The 14,341-nt window shown below is 38.0% G+C and overlaps 1 protein-coding gene across 3 annotated transcripts in view; it reads right to left on the bottom strand.

The window, feature by feature from the left end:
• Positions 1–14,341, bottom strand: part of CPNE4 (copine 4) — a 198,534-nt gene that overhangs the window by 36,437 nt on the left and 147,756 nt on the right. For all 3 annotated transcript variants that reach the window (XM_015854074.3, XM_015854075.3, XM_085538247.1), the window contains exons 8-9: positions 7,776–7,874; positions 345–431 (exon numbers count right to left, since the gene is read on the bottom strand). In XM_015854074.3, the coding sequence (XP_015709560.1) occupies positions 345–431; positions 7,776–7,874 (186 nt within the window). The remainder of the gene's footprint in view (positions 1–344; positions 432–7,775; positions 7,875–14,341) is intronic.

Below are 14,341 nucleotides of genomic sequence, written 5' to 3'. Positions count from 1 at the left end.
CAGTCTCTGCTTCTTCTCAGTGGGTAGTCAATGGGAATTTTGCTGTTGGGTTAGGAGGAGCAAGGACAATTCAAAGATAGTTCAAAGGGTTGGAAGGGTAACATAATGAAGGCCATTTGGCAAGCTGATAGACGTAAGAGTTTAGTACTGCCAACTCACAACAGTAGGGAGAGGGGATGCTTAGGACAGTTAGCTTACTTTTAGGATTCAAGTCCTTGTCTTTACATTTTTAGTGGATCAGTTTTTATTGCTATTCTTTACACAGTTCCAATTTGTAATCTACATTTTCAAACACCATTAACTCCTGAAAGTTTAGGAAAGAAACAGAAAATGAACACAAATACCTTGCACTGGTTAAGGATAACGATGCCTGAGTTCCTGTAACTCTTCTTCTTTGCTTTGTACTTGGGGTTAATGCATTCCCATTGTACCTGAGTGAATAGAAGTCACTGCATGAAGTAAAATTAGTGTAGACATCAAATAATTAATAAAGATGGCAACATCTGATTTCCACGGTTTACTAAATCCTGTCAATAATGTTGCACACAGAAGAGAATAATACAACACTATGTAGAGATTCAACAGAAAAGATCCCAAGGCAAACACCTATCTTCCAGTGTGTGTATGTGGACAAAGAACTGAGTGAGATACCTACATTTATGTGTTGTCACCTTCCAGTGTCAACAGTAGGTTCAGGTGTTACGTGAGGAAGTCTGAGGATCTTTTGAGATTATTTAAGAAAAGAAAAGAAAGGAGGAACTAAATATAAATGAAAGTAAACAAGGGAGCAGTCTGATGCATTATTTTAACTACAAAACTGCCTATATATCATAACTGGTGTTTATAAAACTCAAGATGAGAGAAATTCTGATCAGACATTGTATCACTCACTATTGAAAGAGAATAATATATTCTTCTTTAAGTCTGATGGTAAATCAAAAAGTTAAGAAAAATTACTAAAACATGAAAAGAAGAAGTAGCTGATTAAAGATTTAACAGTTTAACATTTGAAAATAATCCCTCAGAATATACTTTGGGAAATTTTCTGATTAGTTTTCTTTCTATAGCAAAATAGTTTTATTTTGTTACTGAAACATGTTACCTTGTTCCCACCATAATATCTCTGAGAGTCTTACTTTTCACTCCAGATGTTCTGCCTTCTCTGGTTTCAAACAGATTGATAAGACCAAACATTCAGACCCTGATGTCTAATTACTACATTATTATTCACGTGTTACTGCAGGAGCAAAATAGATATTCGCGTGTACAAGCATACATCTGTATTTTTAAATCCAGATTTGTAAGTGTGACGTGTTATTAAATAAGGGTAAGAATACACCTATTGTCTTCCAGGGGGTTGTTTCCAAATGCTGGGAGAAAACATGAGCTCTAACAAGATGCCGGGTAAAACAAACAATATCCCCAGGAGGACTTGGTTGCTCTACTACCTAAAATTCCCTGTCATACTTGGAAATAAAACAGGTCTAAACATTACAATGCTTTGTCTATAGTGAAGAACTTCATATTTTATTTGTCTGAGCAATTTGAGCATGTAAAATCACTTCTACTTTATGAACAGCTGCAGTGAGCTTCAAACTACCGCCTAACAGCAATTATTTGGATGTCTCTGAAGTATTTAAAATTTGGGGCTTCTCTTGAATGTCAAAAACAGGGAATGCAAAACATATGGCTCCAAAGCAATATGAGACTTTTTTGCACCTGGGAGGATGAGTATTTTCATCGTTGTTTCTGGAGTGATGTAACAGAGCCAAGAATGGGAAAAGACAAAAAAAAGCACATCTGCTTGCTCGCCTAGTTAGCCTACAGCTGAATTATTTGTCTTGTGAAATGAATTTTCCAATTGAGAAGACAGACAGACATGGGCCCACATGTGCAGGGGAAATCCTCCATGAACTTTTTTTTCTCTCCTCAGGAGAAGCAGTCACGCTCAAGAAATGAAAGCACATCTTTTCAGCTACACAGAATTCATTGCAACACAACACAAGAGTGCAACAAGCTCATTATTTAGGAAAGCAATCTGACAGTAAAGCAAAATCACTGCCCATGTTTTGATACACTGCTGTCTGGCAAGATGGCTTAGCACGCAGTTACCTCAAAACTTATTGGAAGCATTCCTACAAAAAAACTGTGCTATCTCTATGTTATAAGGACATCGTAATACAGTGAATAAAAAGAATAAATAGGAATCAGGATTTGTGTTCCTCCCTTTCACTCTTAACTACACTGGAGAGACTTCATGGCTTTCCCCTGAATATCCAAGGTATGCTTCCTTAATATTATCACCCATTAATAGGAGCACTTTTCAAGGTGTGTGTTTAAAGAATGCCTGGCCTGTATAAACCCCTACACTGTGCAGAAGAACTACTTAAGCCTAATATAAATATATTTCTATTTATTATATTTATATAAATATTTATATAATATTTATATTCATGCCATTATTATATTTATATAATATAAACATTATGTTCTTAAGTGTATTAAAACATTCCATATAAGTCACTAACATGCCATTGGCAGATGTGGATAAGAAAGAAACAGAAAGAACTGAGTAGCAAATTAATATAAATGTTGGGTTGGTTTTTTTTTTTTGTTTTTTTGTTTTTTGGAAAAACAGAAAAAAAGAAATAATTTGCAGCTATTAAATATTTTTATTAAGGGAAGGGAAGAAGAGGAGAGAGGAGGGAGAAATTCCTCCCCAGTTCATGAGTGGGTTTCTACATGAAACTCTCTTATCTTTACTAACCTATCAAGATGTGGTTCTGACCTTGGCCATTCCCACAGTCCAAGTTGAAGATGTGACATGCATCATTTGATGGAAATGCCCTGAAAAGACCTTGTCACATCTACCAGCTCTTCCAAAAGGATTGGAATTCATTAACCAGCTCTAAGTAGGTAATTAAAAATGCAAAACAATTTTGAAATATTTTTGCTTGTACTGTGAGGACATAATCAATTTTCAGTCTGTTCCTACATTCCCTGTATTGATTTGGTATCTGACATTGCTTTTAATTGATTCATTTTTGTCTCTTAAATTAACTTTTCAGCTGAATGGAAACCAATGCAAGAGTCTGCAATCTGACACTAATGGTAAACATTGTGAAATTTGGATTCATCTCCAAAAGTCACTTAACATTTCCTCCGAAAGCTTGGCAGCTCTGAGCTATACAAGCTCTTTCCCTGCCAAACACCACAGTAAGTCTGAAACAGAAACTGCCTGGTTTTAAATATCTCCCATCAATTTAATATAAGTACTCCTTCAAATGTTGGTAATGAAAACCCTATACTATACTGTTTTGGTGTTTCTTTCATACCATGACACTTAAACCACTGTGTGAAGAATTTCTGAGTATAAAACAAACTCCATCCATCTATTCCTCAGTAAATGTCAGCAAACTAATACTGAGATGTGGATGGGCCTAAAACTTGCTTTGCTGTAATGAAGACACATCACTCAATGGGTGATGTTGCTCTCTGCAGCTAAGCATCTTCATCCATTATTTTACTAAACCCTCAGAAGAGAAGAGTCTATGATGTAACCACCTATTCTGCATACCAGTGAAGAGAAGCAGTGGTGATTAAACACAGGCAAGCATTCTATGTGGACAGCACAAGCTATTCAGAGAAATGAAGGTGTCAGGAGGGCTTCATGTACCCTATGGCAAGAGAAATCACGATACAGAGAAGTTGTTTTCTCTTGTACACTGTGTTTCCACATTAGGAGATCATGTGGGCCATGAGGAAAGAACTAGAGTGCTATAGCAGAGCTTTGGTTAACATCAGCATATTTTCTGATCTCCCTGGCAATTCTTTCAGTTATCCCTTGTTTCTTTCATATACAGCTCTTGCAACAAATTGCATAGCTTGTAAATGACAAAGGAGACGCACTCTAATGGACAGGGCAAAAAATAATAAAAAAAAAAATCAATAGTAGGTGGCATTATATCCTGAATTATCTTTTCCCGATGCCTCAAGAAAAGCAAATCACTTCTAAGCAAACTACAACTCCTCCTGCCTGAAATGCTAATTCATTCCTGTTGCCAGTCTACACAAGAGGACTGGATGTTTTTAGTTTTTCCTCTTCTGACTCGGAATGATAACCATCAAAAAAAACCAAAAGATCTGGTTTTATTCAACAGGAGAAGTTTCCTATGGAAACTTGCAGCTGGGGAACTATGTGAAAACCAGAATGTTTCATGCTTCCTCAGCAAAGGCCAAGCCTCACTCACATTCCTGAGGTGGCACCACTGCTGTATTAACCACACAGATGTGGGAGATGTCTCACATAGCTGCACCCTCTTACAAGCCCTTTGTTGCCCTCTTCAGGGCCACAGGAGCTGCTAATCACAGAATATCGTGAGTTGGAATGGACCTTAAAGATCATCTAGTTCCAAACTCCCTGCTGTGGGTAGGGCTGCCACTTACTGGATCAAGCTGCCCAAGGCCTCATCTAGTCTGGCCTTGAATATCTCCAGGAATAAGTCATCCACAGCTTCCCTGGGCAACCTGTTCCAGTGCTTCAACATCTTCTGAGAAAATTTATTCCTAGCATCTAACATAAATTTCCCCTCTCTTAGTTTAAAGCTGTTCTCCCTTGTCCTATCACTATCAGGTCAGTCTCCTTCCTCTTTAAAAGCTCTCTTGAATTACTTGAGGGCCACAATGAAGTCTACTCAGAGACTTCACCAAGCTAAAACAACCCCAGATCCCTCTCCTTTTCTTCACAGGAGATGTGCTCCAGCCCTCCAATCATCTTTGTGGAATAGCGGTAGAGATGGGAAGCACAGCAGGGCTTTTTTTTCCCCTTCCCTTTCTGTGTGCGTGCATACATACATGCATCCTTTTTTTTTTTTTTTTTTTTGTAATAAAGGAACAGATTTTTCACTTACATAACTGCTGTATGGCATGAGGATCCAGGTGGTTTCTTTTTCTGCACCTTTTTTCCCCCAAATCCCTATGGTTTTATCATTAATAGACTTTTTTTTTCCCCTTTTAATTATGAACAGCTTTAAGAGCCTTTAATTTTTATAAAGTTTTTCTTGCCTTGTTTTACAGTGTCTGGCAAATTAATATTGTAAAACTGCCACACACTGAAAAAACAATCAAACAAAAAAACTATAGTGCATATATTTGAAAGTAAACCAAGGCATACAATAAACTTTAAGTATTTCACTTAAAAAATTCTGTCACAAAAATTAATGGACCTCTTCTTACTGTGTTTTCTCACGCCAAGATTGTGACAGAGTAAATAATCAATTCTGGAATGTAGGAGATGCTGAACATAAGACTTAGAACTGTCAGAGGCTAGGAAAAAATCTCTTCTAAAATCTCTTCTAAGAAAGACCATCTAACCTATCCCTTTCCTCACCCACGCATAATTACATTTCTTTGATGTGGCTGTTGTTATTAGAAATACTTAACAACTCATCCAGCTGAATGTAAATTGCCATCAAGGTTGACTAAACCCTCTTATTCAAAGTAAACACTGTTGTATAAGTTTTTTCTTTGGAGAGAAATAAAACTGAAGAGAAAAACAACAAATGCAAATCATGTTATGTCATGTTGCACAAAGGATGCTTAGACAAACACATGTATGTATGGGGCCCACAACCAATGGCATACACTGACTTTAGCAGCAATAGTTATGAGGAATAGCGAAAAAAGGAGAGAGGAAGAGGGAGGGAGAGACAGAAAGAAGGGGAAAAGAAAAAGGAGTGTGGTAATTGCTCTCCATTGTCCAGTCAGGAAGACAACGGATATGGGCTACTAAATGAAGTACTTTTCTGGTACAATACACGATTCCCCTGCAATACCTTCTCCAAAATAGCTATACTGTTTTCATCAGGACTGCTCAGGCTGTCTACTGATCATTTTTGACTAATGTGATACTAATGCTGAACGAAGCTCACGTTCATCAAGTGGCAAGTGCCATCTGGAACTTGTACACATATTTATTTATTTGCATTTTTATATAATATTTAATATTAGATGCTGTTATAGCCATTTTTAAAAGGCTATAACATACTACCTTATCCATTAAATCTTATTTTCTTCTGTAATAGACTACAAAACAGGGCTTAAAAAAGAGATGTGGGCAGAAGGTCTGAGTTTCACACTAGTGGCAATTGTATCCCATGATAACCATCTATAACAGCATCAGGTTTTGCAGGTACAAGCCCATAAAGTAACTGCACAAGAAACACGGAATAAAAGCATCAAGGGAGAAATAACGTTGCAATGGCTTAGGACTATGGAGGAGAAATTGTGCACATCCACCATGAAAAGCAGACCATGATGTTAGAGGTGAAAGGCAGCCTGCAGAATGACAAATGGCAGGCTCTTAGCAATGGAAAGATTCAGGCACTTACAGCACTGTGCTACATCAAAGTATTCCTGGACCATTCTCTGATACTACTCTGTGAATGTATACAGATTAGAGTAAGAACTGACCAATGACTATACTAACTTCTCATCCTTCTGACTGAGTAACCACCCTTTTCACTACATGGTGATAAGAAGGGTCCACTGCTTCCTTATCAGAAAAAAAAAAAGCATATATCACTTTTCACAGACATTCCTGGTGCTCTGGATGGAAAATCTCTTGTCTTGGCCAACAAGCTGCTCATTTGGAAAGGACTGCAATGATGTTTTGAAAATGTTTACATTGGAAATATGCACATTCTACCACTTTCATCCTGCTTATATTCCAGCCATAGTCACTTGCATACAAAATTAAGGCGCCATCATAACAGTGATGTTGTTAATGTTATTCTCTCTGGAAATAGTTAATCTTATATTGACTTATTTATAGTAGGTTAATATATGACTGATATATGTATCAGTGGTATTTTACATACATAAGCAACACACACTAAACATCTGAACATCAACTAAAGATAACTAGAACAACTAGCATTTCTTGACCTAAGGAACAGCCTGACTGCTACACCTATTAAACACTTTCTGACTCTTTGCTACCTAATGTAAAGCCCAGACAAAGTTTATTAGACATTTCTGTTTAGTTTTGAGATCACCATGAAGCAGTCACTACAAATGTGAGTAGATTAGAAAAACAACATTTTAAATTCCCCCACAGAAAATTTCTCAAAACACCTTCAGGGTTAAGCAATAATAAGAAATAACCATTTATGGAATTATATATGCCAAATCATTTATCATATTCAATAATTACCATCAACTTCAATTTTAAAAGATCAGGCTGACATAAAGAAGGGAAATTATTAATAAGCTAACATTTATTTTCCCTTAGGGCTGTAATTCATGAGACATTTAAGAAATCAATTATGTTCATCCTGATAGGTTCAAGTTAGAGCTGGGAGCAATCAGTGCTGCACATGAGAAATAAAGAAAAATGGAGAAAAATGGAGAATAACCCTCATACAATAAAGGACTATAGGCCAGCTGGGGAATTCTTTGAGTACCTTGTACCTATGCTTTACCATAACAGCACAGTACTCAATAGAAAGCATGTATTAGGCTCAAAAGAAACAAATGTTTGCAGAAATACCTGTGAAAAACAGTCTAATTATTTCAGACAGAGAGCTACAAGATAGGCTGCTTTCTGCATTTTTGGATTATCATGTAGTAACATTAAAATATACAGGAGATAAACAGGATGACTTTACTTCCAAGGAAAAAAAGAGGCACTGTCATTTGCAGCATAACAGAAATGGATCAGAAACACTGATTCTCAAAGCTTATATACTGACAGTGCTTGAATTGTTTCCACCTACCTGTCTCCCTTCCATTGCTCCTCGCATTTCCTTGAAAGTTGAGCTAAATTCTCCAATGAAGTCATGTTTTCCATTGGAATCCCAGTCCCAAACTATGCACTGGAGAGATAAAAAGGAAAAGAAGACTGCATTTTTCTTCAAATAAAAAATAAGCTTTACTAAAAAAAAAACAAAAACAAAACAGCACAGAAACTTGATATGCATACAATAGAATGTGCTATCTAGAAGAAAATCACCAGTGATATTCAAAACATATTCTTGTCCAGATAAAAATGAAATGACTAGCGGAATCACAACACAGCTTGCAACTGACAGCTATGTGTTATGGAGTTGGCTGATGAAAGCAAGTTTATATATTATGGAAAACAAAGCATTCATCTTTTAGCTAGGTGTAAAAATACAAGATACTATCCATGTGTATTTGCATGTTTATGTTGAAATTGTGTCCAGAATTAGGATCAACATACCTCTCTAAAGTGCTTTATAAATATCAATCACTATTCAGGACACTAGTGTTGCGGTCATGATGTCACAGAATCAAAGAATGGGCTGAGTTGAAAAGGACCACATTTAGTCACAGCCCCAGTGCTGTGGGCCAGATTGCCAGCCACCAAACCAGTCTGCCCACAGCCACATCCAGCCTGGTCTTCAAAGCCTCCAGGGATGGGCCATCCACAACCACTTTGGGAAACCAGTTCCAGTGCATCACCATCCTCTGTATGACTTCATCCTAATATCTAACCCAAATCTCCTCATCTCAGTTAAAAACCATTCCCCCTTGTCCATGCTGCAGGTGGACAGCCCCTGCCAGCCCATGCCACCAGAGGCCCGCTCCATCCTGCCTGACGAGAACGTGGGACCTCACATCTTGCATAGCAACTTCCCCTCTGTGGAAGCCATCACTGTCATGGAGGCAGAGTTTTACCAACAGGTTTCCTGCAGCCAATTGCTCTACAGACCTTCAAGTGTTTAACCCTGAAAGTAAATAGCTCTTGGACTTGGGAGAGAATTCAAGTGAACTCCAGACTTGGTGGGGCTCCTTGCTCTTTGCTTGCCTCCTCTGCTTGATTTCTTCTGCTGAGGATTAGAGAGCTCTTGTGCTTCCAGAAGGGTGTCTTTAGGAGCTGTATGCTCTGTTCTGTTCCTATGCCCTTAAAAACACCTTCCCAGGGAATCCCACCCAACAGCTCCTTGAGCAGCCGGAATTTTGCTCTCCTGAATTTCAGGGTCCTGACTCTACTTCTTGACAGCCCTGCATTCCTCCAGATCACAAACTCCACCAGGGCACCGTAACAGCAGCCCAGGCTGCCTTCAATCTTAACCTCTCTAATGCTCTCCTCTGCTGCTCAGCAGTGACAATAAAGCCAAATCCTGCTGGTAATCATTCATAAATTCGTGCATAAATATGAATATCTCATTGACTTTGAGCTGTGAGAATTTTATTTTACAGATATGGCTAAATAAAAATCATCTAGGCAAGACAAAATGCATAGCAGTAACTATAAGCTTTGATAAATATCATTTTTAAAATGAGCCCTAAAGCAATAAAGTAGCTTACAGTGTTAAAGAACAAAATCCCAAATTCAGTCGCACGGTCTCCCTAGCTAAGGCCTGAATATATTGACAGAATCAGAAGCCCTTACATCTTGATACCAAATCATTATTTTCCTCATTTTTCTTCACAAGCAGAATTGCCTCAAGGCCATCTCTTGAGAGTCAAGCATGCACTGGTATTAATTTTAGCAAAAAAGACTTGCACGTTCACTGGCTGCACTATCTGGACATCCTTTTACGTGTCTTCATTTACACTGAATAATACAAAGCAGGTATTTAAGCACTGTAGCCAATCCTTTTTCACTGAATCATCAAAGCAGTGGCTTGTAAATGAATTTTGACAGTGTGGTACTCATAAGAAAGTATGAGGCATGGGCAAAATGACCAGATTCTTTCAGTACAAGCAAAAGGACAAAAGAACTTTCAAGAGAAAGACTAACAATAACTTAATTTACAAGTGGGTTCTCACATCACTAACAAACTCCAATCACAGCCAAAAGCCAATAAGCAACTTCTTCTGTATAAGATGTATGTGTGAGATGCCTTGACTTGATGCAAAGGAAGGTATTTAACCCGTATATCTAAGCCAGTTTAGTGAATTTATAATGCTAAGAGCTCAGGTACCTCAGTTCCCTTTGTAGAAAGAACACAGGTGGGGATATCAGTAAATTCATAGCCCAGGATTTCTCCAGGCAGTATACCACCACCCACATTATCATTTAGTTTCCTGTTTTATAATGACCATAGCCTTTTATTGAACTTTCAGCACTGTTCCACTGTTCCTCAGGAAGAGATCTCATTTGATGCAAGTTGCCATTTCTCTGACTCATACACAAGATGTGCTACAAAGGGCTGCTCACAGGAAAAGAGTCCAAACCTATGTCATATCGCTCCAGATGTTAATCAGCTGAAATGGCTCGCTAATCAGGCACAAACCAGGCTCCTGAGCACCCTGTTGCTTTATTATTCTATTACCCAAAAGTTTTCTTACTTTTCTTTATGCGGGGAATGTAAAGGAAAACTTCTCCAGATCAAAAAGATATTTTTCCCTAAGACATGAAGTAGTTCCTTTTTAATTGCTTTGACATCAGAGGTGAGAAGGGGACAGAAGCAGGGAGAACGATTCCTATGTTACTTTTCAGGTTCTATCTTAATACTCCACTGGAGCACAAACACAAGAATAGACCCAAGGTTAATGGAGACCTCCAGGAAAAGGTGCTTTGAAAAATTTCTGCTAGAATTCTGAGTCTTATGAGTAGGGAAAACTCTGACTGCTGATTTCTGCTTAGAGTTTTAACTAGAGAAGAGCAAAGATAAATTACATTTAAAATGCCACCCCAAACAGTCTGTTTGTTTCAAGCTTAAGGTTTGATAACATCAGTTTTTGGAAAGCCAGCTGGTACTTTAATCTTTATACTGGCATCATGCAAAAGGCAACCAATGACAGTACTATATCAGTGCCATTTGCACAATTACAGCTAAGGAATAAAGGGCGCTCTGCAAATACATCCCTTACATCTTTTTTTTTTTCAGTGTTTCGCTTTTTGTCATAGAAATTATTTGTTATTTCTCTGACAAAACATTTTTCACACATGAATAATTCTGCATTTCAATCACATGTGGAAAATATTTCTAAAACATACTGGAACACAGAAGTTTTTTATAAAAGCCTGTTCAGACAGACAAAACAAGGAGGGATGCACCTTTGAAAAGCATTCAGCATCAAGACCAGATGTAGCAATCAAAGGATTATTTTCCTACAAAATATTTACAAGATTTTTTTTTTTTAATACATAATCCTATTTCTCTAGGTAAACCTTGATGTATTATTTGGCTCTGCCCTCTTACAGGACTCTTAAGCAGACAATTAATAGTGTACTTACACTTTGCTAAAGGTCTCATTAATTACGGAGAGTTTCCATATATTTGATTCTAAACACTGTTAAATCAGTGCTCAGATAACTGATGAAAGAAGCCAGTCTTCTACCTACTGGTTATGGGTTCAAATTCAGAGAACAAAAACTTCTAACTGTTGAATCCTTTGTGGTGGTGGAATATTGCTAACTGGAAAGATGGACATCACCCCACGCCTACATGGTCTTTCCTCCCTCCCTGAGATATCTGCTGTAGCAAGGAGAGGGAACACTGCTTCAAGATCTCTCAAGAAGCAACACTACACTTGATTGAACCAGCAGATTTGGTAAATCAAAGAATCCATGCTGGTTATCCACACCTTTATTCCTTCGGCTTCCAGGCTGAAACTGAACATTTTTACTGAGGAGAGGAAGAGTAAGGGTACATTTTAGGAAGAAAAAAATCTCCTGGATGGATGCAGATGGAAATCTTTCTGATTTTATTTCTACCCACCTTTCTCATCAAGTCTAAATAGTGGCAATACTCTCACTACAAAGAGAATTTCTGAGAAAAACTGCATTGGCACTGGAGCAATACCTGCATGGGCTACTCTGGCTTAATTTCCTAGCTTTGGTACCTCTGTGTGAGCAAAAACTCCTTTCCACATTTTTAATTTTAGTTCACAAAATATCATTTGGACAACAGTGATGCCCTGTGATTTGATGATGTTAAGGTAAGAAATAATTTCCAAATTCAGTGTCTCCAACAGAGTAAGACATCTTTGTTTGATAATTCAATAGCAAAATTAGAATTTCCTACCTCAGATTTTGACCATATGATCCAAACTCAAACTTTATTTTTTAAGGTTTAATATTTGTGACATGACTTGAGTCAACAGAGCAGTGTTCCAAGTCTCATTATGAGAGTTAGACCATGTTTTCACTGAGCAAAACATGTTCTGAAGGTTAGTTTTTAATAGGTTGGCAGTGAGCCTCATGACTAAACTCTATCTGGAGGTAGCTCACAGCCAGATCACGAAAATGTACTTCCTGAAAATAATCCATTTGATTTTCCCTCAGCCTGCCAGACACTGCAGATTACAGAACGCAAAGAAGAAAGCACACCAAAGACTAGAAAATTCCCAGTTTTGCAAGCCTGAGTTTATTTGTCCAGCTGTGCTTAAGCTCAAGGTATGAGTACGACTCTTCACGTTGGCACAACTTCTGCTGGCATTACTTTGCCACTGACATGGAGAGGTACAGTACTGGAACACCCTCAACCTGAAGTGCTCCACATCCTTGGGACTAAACTTGGGTGGGTGAAAAGACCAAATGTCCATTCTCCAGAAGTCTAATCCCAACAGAAGGCCAAAAACACCCAAAAAGGCAGCAGTTCAAGCACCCAGAGGAGTCCCCTGAATATGAGGTTTCTCAGTCTGATCTGGCTTCAATGCAGATGAGATCCTAGCTCACACACTGCTTGAAAAAGGAGATTTATCCGTGTGGTCTTCCTTCAGTATCTACAGGATACCTTTGAAGGAAGAGAATTATCTTTGTTCATTAAATGCCTGCAGTCCCTAACTAGGTTACAGGACCACAGCATAGCAAAAGTGGTTTAATTCCGTACACAGATTGTTGTGGGTGGCTTTTCCTTATTCTTCTGTGAAACAACATACAGGCACGGCAAGGGGGAGAAAACAAAATCCTGAGGCAAATGTTAGCGACCTGCAGTAGTTCTATAATCACCCCAAGCTGCAGGTACTGTGAGGTGGTATAAGGCTACAAACAGAAAATCGTGTTTGGTTCATTCTTCAGGATCAAAACACCAAAAATCTCAGAAAAGCCTCATAGAGAAGGTGAAAAAGTCTCAGAAAAAAAATAAGCATTTACTTGATCATCAAAGTGATTTTTCTGGAACGGTCTGTCTCAACAGGTTTATTATTTCTTGATAACAAAGTAAACTGCCTGCTGAACCTCCCTGAAGTATATACACACCATTTGGAATACTTCAAAGAAGGGCTTTTTATAGGATGCTCTTTACCCGCTACCTATTTGCTCTTCCCCACTTGGGTATGAGAAAAGCTATGCAAAACTTTCAGTACTAAAGCTAAAGCACTTCATGTTACCTTATTTCTGTATTCAAGACGTTTCAAAGCTTAATTCTTCATTGCTACATCACAAACCTGGGTTACGTGTTGGAGAATAAATGAATTTGGTCATTTTTGCTTTCTATGATACTCCTCAGCTTGTTTTTTTTCACCCAAGCTGGCCATCACTTAGTTTTCTCTTTTCAATGACTGTGCTTCTCTAACAATTGTAAATAAACTTGTTTTTCATGGCTTATTTCAGATTGCCTCTGAAGCTGGGCTCCAGTGAGAACAGACTGTACCAGCAGAAATGAACCAATGCCTCTTGCAAGTCTCTCACTGGCTGAAGTAAAGTGTTTTTCAGAGCACTGTAGATAAAATAGCTGAAATTTTTCTAAATACATATATATATTATACACACACACATATATATTTTTTTCTCCATTCTTCAAACTGAACTACTCAAAAAACTGGACTAATAGGGAAGAGAGAGCTTACACCCTATACCATTAGGCTTGTGCAGCCTTTATGAAGGCAATCTAGAAAGAACTTTCAAACTTACCTTCTTGATTATATTCTTTGTGAGAACTACAGCTTCTTTTCTATTGAATTTGAATTAACTTATTCCCAACAAGAGACAAGCATAGCATTAGTAAAAATTACAGGCATTTGTTAGATGTTTCCTATTAACTTCAACAGGTGCCAGGATTTCATCAATACCATAGTGCCTTACTTCTTGACATAGGCAGTGGCAACTGATGTGTATCAGAAGTTAATAGGATTATACTGTTTTCAGATCCTTTGCCTATTGACACAGATGGAGACTTGAGACAACGCTCACTGACAGATTCCCCTTGGTTAATGGCAAGTGATTCAACGTTCCTTTCCACAAGCTACCATAAATACAACACCCAAGAGAACAGTCAAAACACAAAGAAAAACAGTGTTCATTTGGATCTAAGCCCACATGAAGTTTGGTTTCAAAATTATCTACCCAGGAGAGAAGAGAGAAAGGAAGGAAAATCCAGTTTTCTACAAAGAGTGGAAGGTCCTCTTATACTACGTCAGATGA

This window comes from Coturnix japonica, chromosome 2 (assembly GCF_054131305.1).
Source record: "Coturnix japonica strain WE chromosome 2, WE-NBRP24, whole genome shotgun sequence".
In the NCBI taxonomy this organism is placed as follows: domain Eukaryota; kingdom Metazoa; phylum Chordata; class Aves; order Galliformes; family Phasianidae; genus Coturnix; species Coturnix japonica.
Note: the sequence above shows the minus strand (reverse complement) of the source record. Positions and strands in the feature narration are given on the sequence as shown.